The 25,579-nt window shown below is 39.4% G+C and overlaps 1 protein-coding gene across 1 annotated transcript; it reads left to right on the top strand.

The window, feature by feature from the left end:
• The first annotated feature begins 6,252 nt into the window (after positions 1–6,252).
• On the top strand, positions 6,253–10,168 carry LOC116047376 (kelch-like protein 10). Its single transcript, XM_031296148.2, has 5 exons — positions 6,253–6,500; positions 7,104–7,587; positions 8,084–8,695; positions 9,384–9,533; positions 9,717–10,168. Exons 1-5 carry the CDS (start codon positions 6,349–6,351, stop codon positions 10,086–10,088), a joined length of 1,770 nt encoding a protein of 589 aa, XP_031152008.2. The 5' UTR covers positions 6,253–6,348; the 3' UTR covers positions 10,089–10,168.
• The last annotated feature ends 15,411 nt before the right edge of the window (positions 10,169–25,579 follow it).

Here is a 25,579-nt window from a genome sequence, read left to right as displayed (position 1 = left end):
AAGAGTCCATCATGTGTCCTCCTTGGCTACCAGCAACTACGTGGAGGAGGGGTGGGGCCGCATGCGCGATTACGGAAGGCTTGTATCATGTGGATGTAACAACTGTTTTGTTGTCATTACTTAGAATTCCTCATTGGGGAGACAGAAACTATGCACTATAGCTTTAAAGATATTAAAAACAATTATTGGCAACCAGGTAGTTAGCTGGCGATTTTTTCTGCTTCCTCCTAAGTTTATTTAGTTCATGTGTGCATTCCTTTACAGAAAACTTTGCACAGACAGTCCTAATGTGTTAAAAAGTGATTTAAAAACATGAATTTTACTCAGCTGTATTACTGTTTTCATAATCAAAGAAAAGGTTTTTGTGTAACGTAAACCTAAAAACTGGTGTAACTTGTTAACTATGTGTTCCCGGGCCTTTGGAGTAACTAGTAGGTCTGAACTGTAACTAGTAAGCTAGTTAGCCAGATGCTTGCATCTTACATTAGGGCAAATACATTGAACACACTGTTTAGTCTTTTTAGTCTTCAGCCTCATACCATTTCAACATGGCTTCAAGATTGGCTCGCTGCTGACTGGTGTGCAGGGAAATATTTGACCTAAATGGTGTAAAACGTTGCAGCTATATGCAATTATATGGGATTCCCATCCATGTTTTACTCAATTTTACAGAGATACAGCTTAAACATACAAAACAAACAGCCAGTTATTCTTTTTTTAAGCTCATAGCCAAATACATTCCTGCTGACTCATCATAAATCAAAATGCTGTCGTGGTCTCAAAGGAAACAGTGACCGCAGGAGCCACAGTGCTTTTTCTTCTGAGCAAATCAATATCATTGTAATGAATTGTACTCAAACACACAAGTATTTTTCATTATTTCCATTCCCGTGTTGCTTTTTGAAGTGTAACAGAGTCTACCAGTGAGCTAATTTAGCTGCTCTAATGGGAAGAAAACCCCAACACCGAAACATGTTCAATGTTCTCCACTGATTTGAGTGGGTTTGTGCAAGGTTAAAAAGAAAGTCGGAGAGGCAGAGGTATGTGTCTGAGAGAGAGAGAGAGAGAGAGAGAGAGAGAGAGAGAGTATGTGTGTGTCATGTGCAGAATCAGCAAAGTGTGTGTATGTGCAAGTGTATTTTCACAGGTGTGTGTGTGTGTGTGTTCTTTCCGTTGCTTTCTTAAAAAATCAATTCCAGTTGCTGCAGAGCTTCTTTCTCCTCCTACTATCCTTTCTCTTTCACCCTCTTACAGTTTCTCCTCTCTCCTTTAATCCACATTCATTCTCTCTGTCCTTGATTTGGAAAGAAATATCCTGAAATAGCCAGAAAAACAATATGTAACAACATTACATAACATTTTCTTCTATAAACAAAAAGAACATCAGTTAGTGTTTTAGTCATTGATCTCAAAGACAAAAGTGCAACTGGAAGCCAGTTTACAGCGATCATGTGTATTGAACATGGCACTGATCATATCTATGCCTCAGGAAAACTACATGTGGACCTGATGGTTTTCTTCCTGCAGGTAGAAACACAAGTCTATGAAAGTACCTAGCAGGCTTTTCACATTTTTTTGCAAACTGAAAAACAGATCACAATGAACTTTTTAAAGGAGTAGGCTATTCCACCGATTTAGCGTTGCATTCCTATAACATCCTCCGAGTCATGATGGACAGTTTAAAACAACAAGTATTAAGTAAGTATTAACGTTGATGCAGCAGGACCAGATATTTCCTCTTTTTTATTCCACACATTCCTCTGCTTTGTCAAAATCTACATTACCCACAATGTAGTCTGGATCAACGACAGTTCATTTCCCGGATAATGTTTGGACGATGTGTGTTGACGTTGTCTATGTCCGTTCTCTTTGGGAAACAACCAACTTCAAGCTAGCAAGCTACACGCTGAAAATGGTTTGAAGAAAAATTGGATCGTGCAACAAGGCAGGCCTGCTTGGTTCTTTCGGGGAATGACTGTAAAGATTTACAAAGAATATGTTTACGGCATTCACAATCTAACTGGGACGTTTTGGGAGCGATTGGCGGGGATTGCTATGGACGAAGTGCACACAGTGATACACTGGTAAGAGCAAATTACATTTAACCACGTATCCAGCTAATTTAAATAGCTCGTGTTACTGTATTACAGTTAACTTCATTTAATATTGTATGTGGCGTTTTCTTTTGTAGGGTGCAAATGTTCCACCAAAACAAGACCGTCTCTGTGATCGGAGCGATTGTGATTGGTTTAAAGAAATGCAAACAATGCAGAGCGTTTTTTTTTTTCTTCTCCTATCCTGGAATGAATGAGTGGAGGAGCCAGACCTTATTTTGCAGCTCTGTGGAGATAGTTCTGGGAATGTGAGACTACCCAAAATGCAACTAGACCATTCGCAGTTCGCAAAACTTGACAGTCTGACCCTGATTGCGACCGATACTTTATTGGACCCATCTCGCACAGTCTGCCATGCAATGAACTTGTAAGATTGTTTTTATTTGCATTCTGTACCTTTAGAGAAATTCTACTAACAACAAACTAAAATTGTTTCTAAATTGACTTCCTCTATCCCCAATCTTACTTTTTTTGCTCTTTCACTGCGTGGAGACTGTGTGAAGACTGTAATATCTGTAAAATGAATACATGAAAGAAACATAAATGTAATAGTTCCATCACTTTTTCCACATTCAATTGAGGTTTAACTGGTGCTCTTTTATTTATGTCATCTCGTCGCAGCATCTCCTTCTGCAATGGTTTAATGGCACCCAAAGTGCTTATGTTGATGCATCAAACTCAGTTCAATTCAATTCAATTCAATTTCATTTATAGTATCAAATCATAACAAGAGTTATCTCGAGACACTTTATGGATAGAGTAGGTCTAGACCACACTCTATAATTTACAAAGACCCAACAATTCCAGTAATTCCCCCAAGAGCAAGCATTTAGTGCGATAGTGGCGAGGAAAAACTCTTTTAGGCAGAAACCTTGAGTGGTGAGGAAAACTTCCTCGGACAGACCCAGGCTCTTGGTGGGTGGTTCTCTGCTTAATTTTCACATGTTACAACAGCATCTGATGGAAACCCACATTAATGTCCATTTTCTCATGGAATGGACATGGAAATTTGGCTAAATTGTGTGCTGAATGTTGATAGAAACTTGTTTTAACTTTCTGTTGCTGCGATTTCTGACTTTGCTGAATAGCAGTTGCTACAGAAATCCTCCATTTAAATAGGCCATAAAAAACAACAATAAAAATATGTGGCGACATGTTTGACTGTGTGTCTATTTTAATCTGACTTTGCTGCAGACAGACAGCCTAAGAGTCAAGTCCCGCTGCAGACTGCTTTTTGATCAAAGGTCCGAGGTCACGAAAGCTTCCTCGTTAATCTCTGTCCAAATGTTTTTGACAGGCAGCAGGAAATTGGACCTAGGGGAAAATTGGAAGACAGTTGCTGCACAATGTAACACATCAAGGTGAGAAGAAAAGTCAGCGGGGCATAATTTATGAATCAGTAGGATGTGGTAATGGCAGATAGATTCACAGACATGACATGGATGATAGAGCTATATATGTTTTACTATTTAAATAAATTGTAACTGACAAATGTAATTTTTTTTCTTTCTTGCATTTATCAAGCTATTTAAGAGGCAATTTAGATCCCAATGAAGTCCATTCTTTCTACGCATGCATGCATGCATGCACGCACGCACGCACGCACGCACGCACGCATGCGCACACACACACACACACACACACACACACACACACACACACACAGTAATGTGTAATGGCAACATACATCTTCATTAGTGTCTGGTCATATCTCTGTTCTTCTCACACTTTGTGCCTCCAGTTTCTTTGTTTCTCCCTCATGAATGTTAAAATATTTCTGAGTATTAACACTCTGTCATATTTAGGCTTAATGACTGAGAGACGCTCAGAGGATTGTTTAGTCATATTTCCAGTAAATCATGGTTATACTTGCTTAACCTCACAAAGGAAACATTCTCCAGAGAGAGAGAGAGAGAGAGAGAGAGAGAGAGAGAGAGAGCGAGAGACAGAGAGAGAGAGAGACAGACAGAGAGAGACCCAAAATGACAAATAAGTATCTTTTTACATTTTATTGCAATGACTAGAATTTATGGCAACAATTTTTCCAGACTGATGCTGAGTGTAAAGGCAGATAGCTCAGACACAAAATGAAAGCTGATCTCTGTAAATATGAGCTTTCAAATGATCTGGTGACAAAAACCTCTAAAACGTCATGTAAAAGTCCATATATCTTGAAAAATACCCTTCATTTTTATTGCCGTGGTCCACTGTCAATCCCCATTTTAATACTTTCGCAAGGAATTTCCCCAACTTAATAATTTTCCAGGGAGAATGCATGGAAATTCATCCAACCATTGATGAGATATTTGATTTAAAACTACAAATGTCAACCCAGATGTTAAATTACTGTCAGGGTTTAATAAAATTATTACAATTAATCCTGAGGGGAGCACATATTTCTTTACCAAATTTCATGCCAATCCATCTAATAGCTGCAAAGACATTTCATTCCAAACCACACGTCAACCTGTTGGTGGTGCTGGAGGAAAAGTCATGGGATCTCCAAAGTCAGTAGCATTCATCGCCTGGAAACCATGAATGTGTGTACAGAATTGTCTATATATAGACAATTGTATATATATATATATATATATATATATATATATATATATATATATATATATATATATAATAATATATATATGATATATATAATATATCATATATATATATATATATATATATATATATATGATTGGATTATTGGATGTACATATATACAGTATATATATTCATTTATTTATTTATTTAGTATTTCTGAAAGAGAGGCAGCTTACCTGAGAGCTCCAACAGGTGAATAGCTATCATGCTGCAAAATACTTTGGTAATAACATTAGTAGTTTGAAATGAGCTGGTCACACACTAGTTGCTCCATTATTGATCTTCCAGCAATTCAAAATGCAAATAGGCTGCTGTAAAAAAAAAAAAAAAAATATATATATATATATATATATATATTTCCCAATTCCAAAATTGGAAAATTAATTTTGAAAGTCATTGTTATTGAAGAACAACTCTATCAGCCCAGTTTATAGTTCCAGTTTCTTTGCTTTTTGGGCTTTCCCCTGTAAATATTTAGCTCACGCTGTTTGTCTGAATGTTTTGACATCTCACTCCTGAGTTGTTTTGCCTTCGAGACAGATTAGTGGCCCAGTGATTTGATAACAATCACAATGACTGGTGAATAAGTTCAAGTAGTTTGATGAAATCTGTTACATACAGTCATTCTTCTCCACGGCCTCTTTGTTTTCATGAACACCTCCTCGGATACTGTTTAATCAGAAGCTGCTGTATTTAGCAGCCATTTATCAACACAATGCTGTCTCCTGCTGTTCACTGCCGCACACATTTCCTCTTTATCACAGTAAAATGTCGTGAACTGAGCTTAGATTTCTCTTGGATGGGGTCTTTACTCAGTCATCCAAAGGCTAACTAGCTAATTAGATCTCAGGCTACCTGCTGTGTTTGCCCTCAGGAAGGCAGCGGCTTACTGTTTTACCAGGGAGTGAGTGCAGATTTTTGGGCAATGTCAACGTGTACATGAATGCCTTCCTGCATGGATAGCCCTGCAAACTACAGACGATATACATGTAGTTGAATTAACACTTCTCTGAAAGTTTTAACAAAAACTAAACATAATCATCTGGCAGATATGTTGTAGTGCATTACATTATATTGTATAGGTGTACCTAATAAAGTGGCCAGGGAGCTTAATATAATAGTCAAATGACTACTACAAATGAGTATTTTACCGGTGGACCCGGGAGATGATAATCAGTGAAGTGAAGAAAACCATAATGTGCACCATTCTATGTAGCTTCTGCCAAACTCTTATACCTTTTTGTATGCATTCATGAGCAACATCATATCATTGTTTACAGTGTGGGTTAGCATATATGCAAAACATTTTGCCACATTTATGTTTTTGCCACAACAACATCATCTACTGTACCTATCAGACTGATGTACTGTAAATAAAAACTAAATTATAACAAGAAATAAAAAGTTTATGCTTGTTTGTAAATTGAGGTTGAATTGGATGTTGTTCAGTCAGTTTATTAGTCATAATGATGTAATAATAATCCATTCTAGAATGAAAACTCAGGTCTAGAATTTAGAACTCCATCATGATGTGTGAATGTGTTCACATTCTCTCTCTTGACTGAACAAACCTGCTTAGACTCATGAGATAACCCCAAAACTGAGAAAAAGCTCTCATATTTAGAAAATCAAGATGAGTGACCTAGGCAAATCTTCACACAAGTCAAACTTAGTGTTTAATGATCTCCGTCTCGAGGGAGAATTTTGCGATGCAGTCATCAAAGTCGAGGACATCGAATTTCAAATCCACAGGGTCGTCCTCTGTAAATGCAGCCCGTATTTCCTGTAAGTTAGTTATCTGATTTCACAGGGAAACTGATTTTTATAGTGTTCAAATGGGCCAGTTGACAACAGTAAATAATGAGAGAGTCTAAGAGACCGACCAATCATAATACGTGATGAGTTCAATTGTTTCATGGAGCATTTGTGATAAAACAACGTTGACATATACAAGACAGGATATTAAACAGCTAATGGACACCTAAATCAAAATACAGAACATATTTTAAAGGATAATTAAAATTTTAAGTTTAGTAATGATGCAGGTCTCCTGTCACATAGTCAGTATAGTTTTAGATATCAGCTCAAATTAATGTTTACAACTAAATATCCACTTCCATGATGTGAAATTTGCCATTTATCATTCAAAACTCAATGCTATACTTTACTTCATTCCAGATGTCAGAAAAGACCCTAAATGTACCCATACTAATATAAAGATGTGTGTATATTGGGAAAGACCCTTTGTATCAACCATATTTCACGTAGCTGTTGTTTTGAAAAGTGCTACAATATGTTTTTAGTATTGTTCTCAGTGTGAATATGAGAAGAAAAAGCTGAATTTGGTTCATTTTCAATACTGTGCTGTGTGTTCATCGTGACCCACAGAGCTCTCTTCAGACGCTGGTCAACCCCAGACAAAAAGGTCTTTGACATACCCGGCCTATCTCCTGACATGATGCAGCTCATCATTGAGTTTGCATACACCGGCTCTGTTTCTGTGACAGAGGACAACGCACAGGAGCTGCTGCTTGCAGCCGATCAGCTCAATGTAAACGACATTGTGCAAATTGCCTGTGACTTCCTGGGGGAGCAGCTTTGCCCAAAGAACTGCATCGGTATCTTTCAGTTCACCAACATTTGCTTTGCCTCCGAACTGCAGCACAAGGCCTACCGCTGTATTATTGATCACTTTGAGGAGGTTGTTTTCTCTGAAGAGTTCCTGCAGCTCTCTGTGCAGGAACTCACTGACATCCTTGATAGAGATGACCTCAATGTGAGAAAAGAGAGTTCTGTGTATGAGTCCATCCTTCGCTGGATCACCCACGTGCCTGAAAAACGAAAAGGACACATCACTGTACTCTTGTCTAAGGTACTGTACGATAACTTTCTGTCACTACATTTAGTTTATATTTACATCTTCAGCATTTGGCTGATAGTGTTATCCTGACTGCAACAATAATCAATCCTGTAAGGCCACCTGTGCACTATTATTGGCTGGGGACTTTACACTCAGTGCCCACAGGCTGATGCCCAGAAACATCCTGAACACAGCAAAATAAAGAGAAAATACAGGCAGAGGGCATTGGCTCTGCAGATATAGACACTAGCTGTCACACACTTTTAGTGGGTCAAGTAATGATTGAGAGGGATTGTTTTTGTAGTCTATACATGTATTTGAAGTCTATGCATTGTATTTCTTTAAGAAATTCCTACTCATTCTGCCTACTCAAGACTTTGGTAGGCAGGATAAAATGGTGGATTTCAGTCTCCGTTAAAATAATTATAAAATGGCAACAGAGGTTTTGACACTGGACTCAAGTACAACAGTTCAATACAAAAAATCTGTCCTGTTTTTGTCTGTGTAGGTCCGGCTGGCCTTGACGGGTATGGACTACATGAGAATTAACGTTATGTCCAATGAGCTGGTCAATAGCAACACTGAGTGTCAGCTTATGGTCAAAGAAGCTATTGAGACTATATGTCGCAACACAACATCCTCTGTGGCTGGGCTCTGCAACCCTCTCTCTCGTCCTCGCCTGCCTAATGCCATCCTGTTGGCCATTGGAGGCTGGAGTGGCGGTGATCCGACTAACGGCATCGAAGCGTACGATATCCGCGCTGACTACTGGATCAATGTGACAAACGACCACGAGCGTCCTCGCGCCTATCTCGGCACAGCTTTCCTTAATGGGAATGTTTACTGTATTGGTGGGTTTGACAGGGTGGAGCATTTTAACAGTGTGCGCAGGTTTGACCTGAGCACACACGTCTGGCATGAGGTGGCCTCTATGTACAACCGCCGCTGCTATGTGAGCGTCACTGTGCTGAACGGGTGCATTTATGCCATGGGAGGATTTGATGGGCATATACGACTTAACACTGCAGAGCGCTACAAGCCCGAGACCAACCAATGGAGTCTTATTGCACCCATGACAGAGAACAGGAGCGATGCCAGCTGCACAACACTCCACAACAAGGTGGGGATAATTCAGAGAGTAACAGAGAGTATAGTGACTGGAACATTGCTGATTTGACTTTTTACCTGTTTGAAACAAGACCGTAATGATCACACTGGAGAGAGAACCAAACTGTAAGATAAAAGTTGAGTTTCACAATTAGTTTTTGACCTTTTGCATTTGTGTCGAAGTAAATGGAATATTTGTCCAGAGATAGTCTCAGACTAAAGGTCCTCAGCAACCTATATCTGAAGAATTTATGATGTTGTGTGCATTTAAGTGTTGAGAGATGTGTGTGACAGTAGGGTTAACCCCTAACCCTAACCCTGACCCTATAGTACATTTGTGTGAGGATGGTGTGGAAAGGTCAACATGTTAAACATTTATGGATGAACTATTTATTACATGTATGGCACTGGTTGTCAATTACCTCTAACATATCTTTCATTTCTGTACTGCAATTTCTTATTATTACTCATCAGCCAACACTTATCTTATTGGCAATAAGGTAACATTGAAAAACTAATTTATCGGTCCAATTTATTTTTCAGTTAGAAGATTAGATTCTTTAATAGATGCTGGGTCTCAGCTGTAATTCACTAATTATCTTGCTATAGTGTAGAAAACTTTCTGTATTATTTATTACCAGTTGAAGCTAAGAAAAGTGTTAAATTACTCCTCCTGTTAATGCCCCTCCTGTTCTCCCCAGGTTTACATTTGTGGCGGTTTCAATGGGAATGAGTGCCTGCAAACGGCTGAATGTTACAGCCCAGAGACCAACCAGTGGACAATAATCGGCCTGATGAACTGCCGGCGCAGTGGAATTGGCGTCATTGCATACGCAGACCATGTCTATGCAGTAAATACATGAAACACTGCTGACGCTCACATAACTCACAAACTGTGTAACGTGTAAAGAGATTTGGTCACCTGTTTTCTTTTAAACTCAGAGAAACATTGAGGGCAGGTGTTCTTTGTTGCAAGGGTGTTGAGAAACCTGTTCAATCTCCATTTCAACTTTATTTTACTTTTCCTTCCAAAGGTTGGTGGCTTTGATGGCAACACCCGTCTACGCAGCGCTGAGGCCTACAACCCCCAGACCAACACCTGGCACGAAGTGTCCTCCATGTTGACCCCCCGCAGCAACTTTGGCATCGAAGTGCTCGATGATCAGGTCTTTGCTGTCGGGGGCTTCAATGGCTACACCACCACCTATAACGTTGAGTCCTATGACGCAACCACTGATGAGTGGTCTGAGGCCTGTGACATGGAGATTTTTCGCAGCGCCCTGAGCTGCTGTGTGGTGTACGCACTCCCCAACATGGCCGATTACGTTGTCCCTCGTGACGTCCTGATGTGTTTACATGCGGAAGATGAGACTGTGGAGTCTGTGGAGTCAGGAGAGTCCGTCTAACAGAGTACTGCCCTGTGCCACCATCCATCCTGGCAAGACTTTAACATAAATGAATGGAATAAATTTCCACATGCATCCAACTGCTGTTACTCCAGTGTTTTCTTTAACTTATCAGTTTGTGTGAGCTTGAAAGTTGCATGATATGTGAGGAGGGTGCTGTGTCTAGCCTGCAGACACAGGGATTGCAACAATAACCCCCTTAGTATGATAAAATGTCCCACACCCTCCCTGCGCCCAATTGTCCCCCATAAAATCAAGTATAGGCTCAATGTTGTTGTTTTGTTTTTTTTAGCTGTAAAAGCATTTATTTTATGAGGTAACCAAACTACAAAATGAAATGTTATCTGGTAAATGTGTATGCACGTCTGTCTGTCTGTGAGCCAGGCCATAGTTTTGTCATTTTCAATCCCCGTATATGGTAGCTACACAACAGTGGAGTACTGGTCAACAGCTAACTAACTAGTGGACAGCAAACAGTAGTCAGAACCCCTAAGTTATAGGCTACTTTAAATACATTATTAATATTTTAATCACCTTAATCAGGATCCCTGAGAATTCAGAGTTGAGCAGCAGCTTGTTCTGTCTGTAAAATTTTAACGTTAGCTAACTTTAGTTGGCCAAGTCCTGATGAAAAGAGAATTACTATCTCACCCTACTTTTTACCCATATGCTTTTGTAATCTAAAAAATTGCATTCCTTTAATGTAATTGAAAATGTGTGTTTTGTCTAATATAATATGTTTAATATCAGTTGTCACCTCATTTCATTAGTCTTTTGTAGCACCCATCGGGTATACAGCATTCGTAGTATTATTTCTTATCCCCCTTGAAAGAAGCAGTGACCTCCCTAGAAAAGTGCTAAGGGGCCAGTTTGACCTCCTCCCGGACAACCCCGGCTCAAACACTGACGTACACATAATAGTGCATCACTGACTGACAGAGAGAGAAAAATCAGAGTGGGGAACTAAAAGAAATATGGAAGGAAAAAAGAGAATAGAGTGATGCAGAAAGAAAGAGGGAGAGAATATAAGTTGGTGATGTTACATGACTTTCTGGCTGATGTCAAGGACTGGATGTTCCACAATCTCCTCCAACTAAATTTGGACAAAACTGGGATTATTCAGGGGGAAGAAAAGCTTGAATGACTTCAGTCTGTCCTTCTCTATTTTGCCGCATGCCGCATGTCTCTCTCTCTCCCTCTCTTAATCGCTCACTTCCTCTCTTTCCCTCCTCTCTACTCTCCCTTTTTTGTCTTTCTCTTTATCTCACAGACAAAGCATTGGTTGCTTGTTTTTGGGCAGAGTCACCTTGAGTGTGTTGTCTTGTCTTGTGTTTTTTGGGACAGTATAGTATGAATGTGTACATACTGGACATGCCTTGATATGTATTTGTTTTTATATCAGCGGAGGGGAATAAACCATTTTCCTCTTCATTCACTTAAAGCATGACTGGACTCTTTATTTTGGGGGGTGTGTGTGTGTTGGTGTTTGTGGTGGTGTGCCTCAGAAAGTGTAACATTTCTCAGTTTATCTCTGAAAGTAATGGCTTTTTGGCTTTCACACTTTCACACTGTCATAGAAACTTTTTTTTCCAATTACATTTTCAATATCAATTTGCTTTTTTGGCATAACATTTGTAAATACATACATAAGATTGCCAGAGCAACTTTTAAATAAAACTGTTGTCGATTTCAAACATGATGCTGCAAAAATTTGATCTTTGTGATGCATTCCGGTCTACAGTAGACCTACATGTCTGAAAGGGGCTCATGTGTGCATGTGTGTGTCCTGAGAAGATGTAAGGTCTTATACAAATTCAGGCTGACAATCCCAACTGTTACATCGCCCACACACATTGGGGAGGTGCACAAAGCACTGAGGTTTTAAAAAATGATAAGCTAAAGTTGCTTGGCTGATGGTCGATGTTCTAAAAGCCCTGTGCAATACAACTTTAATAGCACTGGCAACAGGGTACACACACACACACACACACACACACACACACACACTCAGATTTCTCTGTCTCCTCCACATTCTGTCTGTTTCTCCTTTGTCTGTTTGCATGCTCCATAGCCGAGGGCTAACAGTAAAATACAGCTTCTCACTCATAAAAGCAGTGAAAAACACACAACCTGTTATTTTTCTGTGTGAGCAACTGTCAGCGAACTGACAAACGACACAGGATTAGTGCTTCACCGACACAGATCATGTCATCAACAGTGTGTGTATTTATGCTTGTGTATGTGAGTAGATATATATTTCATTGTGTGTGTGTGTGTGTGTGTGTCCTACGTATTGTGTAATTTGTATATATTACTGTAAGCTGAACATACTGTACAATGGTGTGTACCATGTGTTTATATGTGTGTGAGGTAGAAAGAGGGAGAGTGTGTGTGTGTGTGTGCAGCGCCTCAGGGCTTTGTTTTGTACTGGTGCAATAAAAGACACATTAGAGAAAGAGAGCGATTACAGAAAAAAACATTATCACCCATAAATGGTGGGTTTTTTCTCTCACAGAAAAAAAAACAATAAATATGTGTGGGTATGAGAGCCAACAGAGCAGAGTTTCACATGATGCATCTGCCTGGAAATCCTGAAAATACAACGATTTACAAAAACATAAATTTTTTAAGGAGTTCGACATATAGTTTGTTGTAAGATATGAGGCAAAACCAAACATTTTCGAATGTACCGCTCAATGTCCTGCGACAGCTGTGACACACTGTCGGTCGCATCGGACAACGAAAAAAAATATCACAGGAAGTCTGTAAAGACTGACCTGGATGATGACTAAAGAGAGAAGAAGAGGAGGATGGTGGCTTAAAGATAAGGGAGGGACGATAGAGAAAGCAAGGGTTTGTGGTGTGTGTATTAAGGTAGAGGGTGGAATCAATTTCATGCTTAACACTTGTCTCACCCTTACAGTTTGTGTGTGTGTGTGTGTGTGTGTGTGTGTGTGTGTGTGTGTGTGTGTGTGTGTGTGTGTGTGTGTGTGTTTGTGCGTGCGTGCGTGCGTGCGTGTTTAAGAGAGGATGGACAGACAATACTTTGCCAACTGGAAAGGATTCAATTCATAACCAATCTATCGTCTGCCTTCCTCTCTTTCTCACACACACACACACACACACACACACACACACACACACACACACACACTAACACAACGAGACAGCTCTTACACTCTCTCTTGACCTCTGTATGACCTTTGTCTGTTTCTTCTTACCTGTGTGTCAGTCATATGACATCACACTGCTCTGCTTTAGCTCACAGTTAACATCCTGTTCACCATCCAAACGTTGCACTGGAGGAAATATTCCCCCCACCCCCCCAAGTGCACTGTGAAATATTACAGTCCAAGCTGAGATGATGACTAGGGCGTTTGCCAATAAAGTCAGACTGAGGATGAACATCACAGGCAAGGAACATAGAAGAATAATTCTGGTTTTATTACAACTTCAGGATTATTTTCATGTTTCTGAACATCATGTCATATGCCATCATCACTATACATCACTATAAAGAAGTCAGACAGGGCAAGAAACCCGAGCAGTCAGGCATTCAGACAGATTTAAATAAACCCACAGGTTAGAAAATGGTCAGATGGTTGTAACCATCATCATGTTAAAATGGATTTATTAGGAAAACTGGATACTGGCTGCCCAGTCATTACAGTAAAATAGCTGTTTTCCTGTTTGTTGTCCAGCCCACTGCACATGTGCATTATGTCTCTTGCTCCAAACCTGTCAGCTCGTCCCATAGCATTTACATTGAGATGATGTCACAAACATAAAACTATAGGTTTTATAGGCTTTAAAGGAGATTTTCATTTTTCATTTTCAGGTTCATACTTTTTATTTTTTTATTTGGGGTTTCTACTAGAACATGTTTACATGCTTTAATGTTAAAAAAAGATAATATTTTTCTCATACGGTCTGTCTGAATATAACTGTATTCACCCTTAGTCTGAAACGCTCCATTTAGCGCCTGTCTCTTTAAGCCCCCTTCTGAAAAGCCCAGTCATGTCTGATTGGCTTGCGAGAAAAATATGGTGCACCTTTGCAAAGGTAGTTCTCAAGCTGTGGGGGAGAAACTCAGATGGGGGGGCGGTATATTCTAATGAGCCTGCATGTGACATGGGAAGGGGAGTCAAATCTAAATGGCCTGTTGAATCCCATGTTTTTTTTCTGAGCCTAGGCAGCCCACAAAAAACTAACTGGGTTGTTTTCTTTCACAGTTTGTGGGTTGTTAGGCACAGACACTGTATGTGCACAGTCATGGAAAAAGTAAGGTTTTCATGATATGTCCCCTTTAAGGAAAGTCTTATAAATATTAAACCTCCATGATTCAAAAATTGATGATACAAAGAGTAATGATTGATCTTTGTTATGCAGGCTGCAGAGTTGCACTGGGTTTGGTCACTGGGAAAATTAGAAGCGAGACTAACTACACACGTTGTACCCAATTAACATACTGTAATACATTATACACATCACAGAGTTAGAGCTTCTGACTTGCTGCAGTTGTGCGCACACGTTTTTCCTGTGAAATGAATGATTATTGCAAACATTTTTAATTTTAGTTTCCGTTTAACCTAAAAAATAGAGTGTCTATTGGCTTGTTTACAATCTGTCTTATCATCTGGCAGCTCATTCCTTTTTTTTACTACTGCTAATTCTGTTTATCTATTGCATGTCTGTGCAAAAGTAGAAATCCCACCTTTGTGGCTCTTCCTGAACTTTGTCCCTTTTCCCCCATTTTTCCTCATTCAAAGGGTGTCAAGTGATACACAAACTTTATTATGTGATATGTCTGTGTTGTGCTGCTGACACTGTTAGCTGAGCTTTTTTCCCCCATACTGTACTGAAAACAAATCTCACTGACTCTTGTCATGTGGCCATTGAAGTGGAGTGAACTGAACTGTAAAGCCCCCTAAGACTGTGATTACGGGCTATATAAACAAAATTGACTTCACTTTAACTTGACTTATCTTGCTCGTGGACTATGTCATAGCAATGTTGCCATGTTCCCAGATCTCAGCAATCATAACTGACAGAAATGATGGTCCAATCTATGAAAAAAAAGACCCAAATTGAAATAACAATGTAATTATTACATAATAAGTTAATATAATGCAACTTTAGAGACAAATGATCTTGCAATGCTGCACTCACTGTGGTGTTAGTATTATATGCACACTCTATGCCTGGTAGGAAAGGTGGCTGCAGGATTTCCTCATCCTCCAAGCCTCAGCAGACTTGCACCCAGGGAAAGACTCCTCTATTCAGGCCGTCTGTGCAACAGCCTCCTCTGACAACCCGCGAGGTCAAACCACTGTCACTCACAGTGATAGAGAGAGAGAGAGAGAGAGAGAGAGAGAGAGAGAGAAAAGAGCAAAGTGAACATACAGAGGAGAGATAAATAGAGAAAGAGAGTGAAAAGAAAGGGCACATACAGAAGGGAAGTGGTAGGAGAAGAGATGAGAATCCAAATGAATCTTCTTTACCCAACGGACAGACTGTCAAGTTCTGTGTGTGTGTGTGTGTGTGTGTGTGTCTTACCTACTAATTGAAATGCGATGAGGTGTGAAACACCCCTTTAAATGACCTATCACTGCGTGTAAAGCTAAAGGTGTGTGTTTGGGGGGTTACACGTGCATGTGTGTGTGCAATGCAGATCAACTCCTTTTGAGCATAGATGCAATATAGTGTGTGTGTGTGTGTGTGTGTGTGTGTGTGTGTGTGTGTGTGTGTGTGTGTGTGTGTGTGTGTTTGTGTGTTTGTGAGTGAGTGAGTGAGTTAAATGCAAATGTGTGAATGTCATACTCAAGTAGGGATATACCTGTTTGCATGCAACAGGGAAGTAGCAATCAAATTCATTTGTGAAACAAATGTGTGTTTGTGTGAGTGAAACAAAATATGTATTACACACAAGTGAATGTGCATGTTTGTCCAGGTGCACACAACAATAAACCGTGAAAACTTGGTACCCCTGTGAATGTGTGTGTGTGTGTGTGTGTGTGTGTGTGTGTGTGTGTGTGTGGGAGAGAGAGAATGTGACTGTGACTGTGAGTGTATTTGTATAATTTCATTTTGCTGTCTCAGCCTCTTAGCCTCTCAGCCATTTAGAGCTCAGGTTCAGTTTCGTCAGGGCCTCCTGACACTTTTTTCCTCCTCACTGCCTCTCTGACTTCCAGCATCTTTTCTCCATCTCTGTCTTATTATCTCTGTCTCTTCCTCTTTCTGTCTTCTCTCCTCTCTGTATTTGGTTACTGCACTACACAATCTTTTACCATGCTTTATTGGTAATGTGCTTTATTGGCTATGTGTGTATGTATGCACCGATAACCAAGGCAAATTCCACGTAGGTTAACTACTGTGGCAGTAAATTCCTTTCTGATTCTGATGGATAAAATGTTGGAAAATGGACGAAAACACAGATATTATGTGTTTCTGGCTAACGTATGCAGGATATTAAATAAAGCAGAAATAACACCAGTTATTGCAGGTTTTTCCTACGCAGCCTGTATGTTAAGTTTTCACTTAACAGTGGGAATATTTTGATTAATTATGAACACACTTTTTGAAAATATTCATTTGTAGCACAGTCCTCTAGGAGCATGTGTGTTCATGAGTATGTGTTTGTGTGCTATTTAATAAACTCTAAACGTGAGTTTGGTGTAAATGTTACGGCATTGCTTAAAATGTATTTTCATCTGTATGTTTGTGAGTATGAGAGAGTTTATGTCCACGCTTGCCTATCTACAGACTTTGTGCTGCAGGTGTTTGCATATAGATATTCATGTGAGTGAGTGTGTGTGTGTATAAGAAGCCCTCTATATACGTTTGAAAGTAAAACGCCAGGCACCTCTGTCCCCTCAAGGACGGCAGCTAACTCCTTCTCAACAGACTGATAAGTATGCTTGTGTACAGAATGAAACAAGCTTTAACTGATATGTGCTGGGCCCAGGCTGCATGCCTAGTGGCACTCATGACTCTTTCCAGGACAAGCCTGGGCCCTGTGTATTCAATTCTTCGTCAATCTATGTTGTGATAGGTAATAGAAAAAGAATGGTGACTCCGCTAAGTAAGAAAAAGAAGCACTTAACTGCCAACTTAGCAAATTTAGCATCCATTCCTCGTCAGCCACAGCCTGTCCCAAAAAACGAGACAGATAACTATTTTAACACACTAACACTAGCCTTACTAAACGTCAGGTCTTTGGCGGGTAAATCATTTTTAATCAATGATTTTATTATTAAACACAATCTTGATTTTATGTTTTTAACTGAAACCTGGTTAGACCATAACAACAGTGATGCTGTTCTCATTGAGTCAGCTGCCCCTAACTTCAGTTTTATGAGTGAGAATAGAGCGAATAAGAAAGGAGGTGGAGTCGCCATTTTGTTTAACGACTCGTTCCAATGCACTCAAATAGCTTATGGAAACTTTGCTTCTTTTGAATATGTGTCTCTTCAGTTAAGGTCCCCCTCTCGACCTTTATTTCTAATTATCTACAGGCCACCTAAATACTGTGCATCCTTCTTTGACGACTTTAGTGGACTGCTGTCTTTAATCTGTATTAACTTTGACTGTGTAGTTATTGCTGGTGATTTCAACATTCATGTTGACAACCCCCAGGATAGAGGGACCAAAGAACTGTGTTGTATTTTTGAGAACTATGGACTGACTCAGCATGTGACGGAGCCCACACACAACAAGGGGCACACTCTGGACTTGATTATCTCGAAGGGTTTGAACATTTCCAAGGTTGTGGTGACTGATGCTGCTCTCTCTGATCATTCCTGTGTTTTCTTTAATGGCACTATCTCTGTGCAAAAAAGTGTCCAAACAAAGTTAATAAGAAAACGGTATATCACTGACAACACCAGTGAAACATTCAGTCAGCTTTTCTCGTCCACACCCACCCTCACTGGGTTCTCAGTCACTGAGCTTGTAGACAATTTCAATTGTAAAATTACAAATGTTATTGATACCATTGCTCCCATTAAGGTAAAAACTGTCTCTGATAAGAAAAGATCTCCATGGAGAAATGCCATACTGGTAAGAACAGAAAAAAGAGAGTGTCGAAAAGCAGAACGCAGGTGGCGAAAAACTAATCTCCAGGTCCACTACAACACTTTTAAAGAGAGACTTCGCATTTATAATTTGGAACTGAGGAATGCAAGGCGGTCCTTCTTCTCGGACATTATTGCCAAAAACAATAATAATTCACGTGCTTTGTTTGCTACTGTCGATAGGTTAACAAACCCTCCAGTACCAGTAGCATCGGAACTTTTATCCACAAAGGCCTGCAATGATTTTGCCACCTTCTTCAATGACAAAATTCAGAAAATTAGACAGTCAGTGCTTCCATATCGAGTACAGGGTATGTGTTGTCACAGTGTCCAGGCAAAACAGATTCCAATATGACCCAATTTCATATGATTAACCGTAAAAACCTGGAGGACATTATACAACATCTGAAAACCTCCTCATGCTGCCTTGATATTCTACCAACGGGCCTTTTCAAAAATGTTGCAAATTGTTTGGCTCCAGATCTTCTACAGATTGTAAACACGTCTCTTCTCTCAGGTATCTTCCCACAGGCCCTGAAAACTGCAGTCATTAAGCCACTCTTAAAAAAGAACAATCTAGACACGTCATTAATGAGCAACTATAGGCCGATATCAAACCTTCCATTTTTAAGTAAAATCATTGAAAAAACGGTTTCTCAACAACTAACCCTTTTCTTGTCACTAAACAACAGTTTTGATGCCTTCCAGTCGGGTTTTCGACCACACCACAGCACTGAGACAGCTCTTGTTAAAGTCTTTAATGACATCCACTTAAACACAGATAGTGGCAAAATTTCAGTCTTGGTACTACTTGATCTCAGTGCTGCATTTGATACGGTCGACCATGACATATTACTAGACCGATTGGAAAACTGGGTTGGCATTTCTGGCTCAGTACTAAAGTGGTTTGAGTCTTATTTAAAGAATAGGGACTACTTTGTGTCTATAGGGAATTATACATCTGAGCATACAAATATGACGTGCGGAGTTCCCCAAGGCTCAGTTCTGGGGCCTCTCCTGTTTAACATCTACATGCTTCCACTGGCTCAAATTATGGAAAACAACAAAATAAGCTACCATAGTTATGCGGATGACACACAACTTTATATAACCTTATCGCCAGGAGACTATAGTCCAATACAACAACTGACTAAGTGCATTGAGAAAATTAACGACTGGATGTGCCAGAACTTTCTTAAATTAAATGAAGAAAAAACTGAGGTGGTTGTTTTTGGAGCAAAAGAGGAACGATTAAAAGTCAGCACTCAGCTTCAAACGATAATGTTAAAAACAACAGACAAAGCCAGAAATCTTGGTGTAGTCATGGACTCAGACCTGAATTTTAACAGCCACATTAAGACAATTACAAAGTCAGCCTATTACCACCTTAAAAATATATCAAGGGTTAAAGGACTTATGTCTCAGCAGGACTTGGAAAAACTTATCCATGCTTTTATCTTCAGTAGACTAGACTACTGTAACGGAGTCTTCACAGGTCTCCCTAAAAAATCAATCAGACAGCTGCAGCTGATTCAGAACGCTGCTGCTCGAGTCCTCACTAAGACCAAGAAAGTGGATCACATCACGCCAGTACTGAAGTCTCTACACTGGCTTCCAGTGCCTCAAAGAATTGATTTCAAAATACTTTTGTTGGTTTATAAATCACTAAACGGTTTAGGGCCTAAATACATTTCTGATCTGCTAGTACAGTATGACCCACCCAGACCTCTCAGGTCGTCTGGGACAGGTCTGCTTGTTGTCCCTAGAGTCAGAACTAAACAGGGGGAAGCAGCGTTTAGTTTCTATGCTCCACATATCTGGAACAAACTCCCAGAAAACTGCAGGTCTGCCGCAACTCTCAGTTCTTTTAAATCAAGGCTGAAGACCTATCTATTTGATGTTGCCTTTCTTTAAATAACTGTTCATTTGTTATATTACAAGTGACATTCTCTTACAGAAACGGGCATATATCTGATTAATTCTCTGACACAGCATGGCAAGGGAATAACAGAAGAGTCAGACGTCGGGCTGATCAAGAGTTAGAAGAAGAAAACTAACTAAAATTAGGCAGAAGGCCTAAATACAAATAGACTAACATACTCCAAGGGGGTCCCTGTCTATTTAGAGACAGACTGCAGAAGGAAATAAGATAGTTTAAGAAAAAGTTATTGACTACTGAAAGGTTTTTGTCTGCAGGGCTGTACCGGGTTTTTACAAGGTTTGCCGAAAAAAGAACCGAGCCTTGTGGTGACGATCACATTGTAAGAAAAAAGTATACTAGCTTCTGTTATTATGAGTAATGAAAGCTCAAAGCCGTGCGAAGCATCTGGGCCCATTGTGGGTGAGATGGTTGGAAAAATATGGACCTGACTGCTTGAGATGTTTGTCATATTGGTATGATTACAAGTGACATTCTCTTGCAGAAACGGGCATATATCTGAATAATTCTCTGACACAGCATGGCAAGGGAATAACAGAAGAGTCAGACGTCAGGCTGATCAAGAGTTAGAAGAAGAAAACTAACTAAAATTAGGCAGAAGGCCTAAATACAAATAGACTAACATACTCCAAGGGGGTCCCTGTCTATTTAGAGACAGACTGCAGAAGGAAATAAGATAGTTTAAGAACAAGTTCTTGACTACTGAAAGGTTTTTGTCTGCAGGGCTGTATCGGGTTTTTACAAGGTTTGCCGAAAAAAAGAACCGAGCCTTGTGGTGACGATCACATTGTAAGGAAAAAGTATACTAGCTTCTGTTATTATGAGTAATGAAAGCTCAAAGCCGTGCGAAGCATCTGGGCCCATTGTGGGTGAGATGGTTGGAAAAATATGGACCTGACTGCTTGAGATGTTTGTCATATTGGTAAAAATGGAACACTAAGTACAAACAAAGACTGAAGTTGCATTGTTGACACTGTATAACAATCTATATAAGCATATAAAGAGAAATTCATATTTTATCTGCTTTTATATATTTAACTGTTTTAATTGCTCTTTAATGTTTCATTTCTTATACTGCACTGTAACTTTTATTCTTGTATTTTAACTGTTTTAAATTTTTTATTCTGTTTTCATGTAAAGCACTTTGAATTGCCCTGTTGCTGAAATGTGCTATACAAATAAAGCTGCCTTGCCTTGCCTTGCCTATATGTTCCCTATCAGATTGGTGAACCGTCATATTACACTCTAAGCTTATATACATATTCATCCATTTGCCCACACACTGGAAGTCACTTGCCCTCTAAAGCCCTATTAAAACTACACTGTGATATTTTCAGGCAAAAATATCCATACTTTTAAAGAAAAATATGCATACAGATTTTTTCACAGAGGTACCTGTCCCAAAGCTGGAAGGTGTCACAGCAGTTGTGCCTGCACAAATTACAACCAGCTCAAGACATATGTTTTTATCTCTTATTGATTGCATTTTCACCTCTGCACCTTAAACTGAATAATTATCAAAGGTTTACCGTAGATCTTAAATTGTGCGAATACAAACTCGTAGTCATATCATTCGTCTATCAAAACAGTTGCAACAAATCAAAGTTTCAAGAAGCATACACATTGGTTTGAAAAGATCTGGGACACATGAAACCAATACAATGAAAATAGGTAGAACTCGTTTGTACCCAACATAAAAATATCCTGAGGTAAAGTTTCTGATAAGTCTGCTAAATCTTTCAGCAAAATACATAATTTGCAATTGCCTTCCAAAATGACATATAAAAAATTCGGATATGACGCCCTTATCTGCAGGACGCCCACATTTGACAGGGCTGTCCAAAACCGTTACAAATCACTGTTTCAAAAATGAAACAATGTTTTTGATCTGATACCACCATGTCTAAGGTTTGGTTTGGTTTAGGCACAAAATAAACCAAAATTGACTGTTGGCAGGAAACAGGAAGCAGAGAGTGTGCTCCTGTTTTGTTGATCCTCTATCCACTCCTTATCTCTTCCTTCTGCGGACTTTGTGGTACTATAATAAAGTCACCCAAGGGTCATTCTGTTGTTTTTCTTGCGAGTACAGTTCCAAAGTTTCTGGAGGCAAGCATTTTCAAACAAAAAGCAGTTAAGATTATTTTCTATGACAGGTCCAATATATATATATATATATATATATATATATATATATATATATATATATATATATATATAACCCTTTGGCAACTTTTTAAAAGTAAACTTTCCATTCAGAATCTTATTGGCATCCATTTCGGCGTCTCGCGCTCACCATCCACTCAAAATGTAACGTTAGCCTACTACTCTTTGGCCGGCTCGCAAGCCCAAACAAGTGTGTGCGGTGTGCCTGTTTTGTTTCTAGTCTAGCTAGATCCGGTGTGGTGTTGTAGTTTTTCTAACGTTACTAGTTGTTGCAACAGCATGTGAAAAAAACGACAAAGTTTGCTAGGCCAAAAAGAACGTTAATCTCGTGATAAAAAAATGTACGCCGTTAAAATGGGTTTGCGTTAACGCCGTTAATAACGCGTTTAACTGACACTGAAATGGCATTAATATATATATATAAATTAAGGAAATTTGTGTTTGGTAGATTATTTCTCTGTGGTAACAATGCTTTTTGGCAATACATCTTATACCGTTGGAAAGGCTATTTAGTTCCCTTTCAAATGGTGTCCCATTTGTAAGGAACATGCATTTGTGGGATGAGCAGCAGCGCTGAGTATGTGGTTTACGCCCATGAAAATTTGCCAGATCTTCTCTTCCAATGCCAAACAGCTTATTCTGCCATTGACTCATTTGGTGGATTGGGTGATTGAAGTTTGAAGAAACAAGACATATTGGCAATTTAACAATTTATTAATTTCACAAACAGGAGCCTCAGTAGTGTGTGGAAGAACCATACACAGCCACAACAGCCTGGCACCTCCTCCTCATGCTAGTCACCAGCCTGGCCACACACTGCTTTGGGATGGCATCCCATTCTTCAACCAGCATTTGTCGCAAGTCAGCCAATGTGGTTGTGTTGGTCACTCTGGCACGAACAGCACGCCCAAGCTGATCCCACAAGTGTTCAATGGGGTTGAGGTCAGGACTGCTGGCAGGCCATTCCATCCTCTCCACTCCCACATTCTGGAGGTAGTCTCTGATAAACCCCGCCCTGTGGGGGCAAGCGTTGTCATCTTGGAGGATAGAGTTCGGACCCAGACTGTGAAAATATGGGATTGCCACTGGTTGCAGCATCTCATCTCTAAATCAGGCACCTGATTGGCAGCACCTGGGGCTACCAGAAGTTCAAAACAAGTGTCAATAGCAACAGCAAAATAACCTGTTTGGTAATGGCAGAGAAGATTTGGCAAATTTTTCATGGGCGCAACCCACATACTCAGCGCTGCTGCTCATCCCACAAATGCATGTTCCTTACAAATGGGACACCATTTGAAAAGGAACTAAACAGGCTTTCCAACGGTATAAGATTTATTTTTGCCAAAAAGCACTGTTACTACAGAGAAATAATCTACCAAACACAAATTTCCTTACTTTTTGTGCTAAGTTTATATGTCTTATTAGTAGGCTTGTGGTGCTCACTGTATAGGTTTGAGTTTCACAGCCCTTTATGAATGATTTAAGGTGAAAACTACTAAGGGGACAGTGTATGAACCATTAATACCCTTCACCTGCTGAAGGCTAGAAGGTCAGACATCAAGGGAAACAGAAATTAGCATATTTAAATGCTTTGGAGCAATACATAAAATATTCTCTATGTGTGGTTTTTCTTTCTGGTCTTTTTCCTTTCTTTGGTCTGTCTTATGCATACAGACAAAGTTATTTGGAAATATCATTTGGTTTGGTTATTAGGTTTCTGATTGAGTGACTAAGTTATTGTGTCACAGCAGCCATTCTTCCAGTTCAAAATGTTATGAAATCAACTCAGTTGAGGACTTCATTTTAATGTGGTATTCTAATGATTTAATGATAATAATAATACGTTGTAAGAGTGTAAGAGTTTACAGCCCAGCAACATGCTTTTAGCTAATCGCTAATGTCAGAGTGCCAACATGCTCACAATAACAATGCTAACATGTTGATGTTTAGCGGGTATAATGTTTACCATGTTCATCATGTTAGTTTAGTCTAGTTTGGAGTGCTACCATACCAACATTTGCTAATTAGCACTGAACACAAAGTACGGTTGAGGCTAATGGGAATGTCATTATTTTGGCACATAAACCAAAATATTGGACAAATTAAAAATGTTGACCTGATGATGGTGACCTTGATGACATCACTGTGACATCATCAGGGTTATTTTCTCAGATTTGACAAAGCTCCCCCAGAGCCACAAAAGACATCATACAGCTGTTTTCACTGGCTGAGTAGGACTCTTGAGAATGAGTAAACTGACCTTCTTGTGTAAAATCAATAGAGTGACTCTTTACAGAAAGCATTTACGACTATGCATGTTAGCATCTGCTATACAAAAGCCATAAAGTCATTCAGACTTGGTGAGCTTACAAAAGAGCCCTTCAATGCAGCAAGCTCTATGGTAATGATTAATTATTAGCATATTGATAAATCATCATGCTAAGAAATAGCATGGGCACACTGTGAACATTTTAGATAACAGTAATAATAAAATATTTTATATAAGTTTAATACATTTAGTTTTTGGCCCCTGTGCTTTTATTACTCAGTAAATGGTTAATTGGTGTTTTGTAAAATATTCATTACGATAATTTGCCTTCAGCATAAAAAAGTACAACTGATTATCGTTCACAAGGCCCTTCCTCTTTCTCTTCCTCGCTCTCTCTCTCTCTCTCTCTCTCTCTCTCTCTCTCTCTCTCTCTCTCTCTCTCGTTGTACCCTGTGGCGACTGTGCAGAGGTCAAAATCTGTAAGTGACTGTGTGTGACTGTGTGTGTGTGTTTGTGTGTGTGTGTGTGTGTGTGTGTGTGTGTGTGTGTGCGTATGTGTGTGTGTGTGTGTGTGTGTGTGTGTGTGTGTGTGTGTGTGTGTGCATGTGTGTGAGTGTGTTTGTGTGATTTTACTGTATTTGCTAATGTGGTGCGACATAACCCCTTGCGACATAATGTGTGTATGTGCACGTCTTAATGTCTATGTATATGTATGTGTATTAAATAAAACCATTTTTAACATGTAGTTCAATGTTTTAGCAAAAATCCATTAAGGTTATAAATATGGATGTGAAAGCAATTGTGGATACAATATATTAAACTAAATGTATGCTATTTTATTGATGTAATACAGGTAATGAGATAACACTCTGTAATACGTGGTTATACAAAACCTTTAAAACCATGTACAAACTCTACAGTAACAGAGAAATCTTTTACAATAAGCACCATAGGCAAAAACAAAACAAAAGGCCTGTATTGTGCAGCATATGGGCACAAATTAGCAAAACATAGAAAATATAGAGTGAATGTGTACTGTATGAGGCAC

The sequence above is a fragment of the Sander lucioperca genome, chromosome 16 (assembly GCF_008315115.2).
Source record: "Sander lucioperca isolate FBNREF2018 chromosome 16, SLUC_FBN_1.2, whole genome shotgun sequence".
NCBI classification, from domain to species: Eukaryota; Metazoa; Chordata; class Actinopteri; order Perciformes; family Percidae; genus Sander; species Sander lucioperca.
This window is presented reverse-complemented; position numbering and strand designations above follow the sequence as displayed.

What these genes read in the sequence shown, in the direction of transcription:
- LOC116047376 (XM_031296148.2), top strand. Translation starts at nt 6,349, where the DNA reads ATGAGTGACCTAGGCAAATCTTCACACAAGTCAAACTTAGTGTTTAAT. An exon ending in AAATGCAGCCCGTATTTCCT is followed by an intron (nt 6,501 to 7,103) that starts GTAAGTTAGTTA and finishes CGTGACCCACAG; the next exon opens with AGCTCTCTTCAGACGCTGGT. An exon ending in GCACAACACTCCACAACAAG is followed by an intron (nt 8,696 to 9,383) that starts GTGGGGATAATT and finishes TGTTCTCCCCAG; the next exon opens with GTTTACATTTGTGGCGGTTT.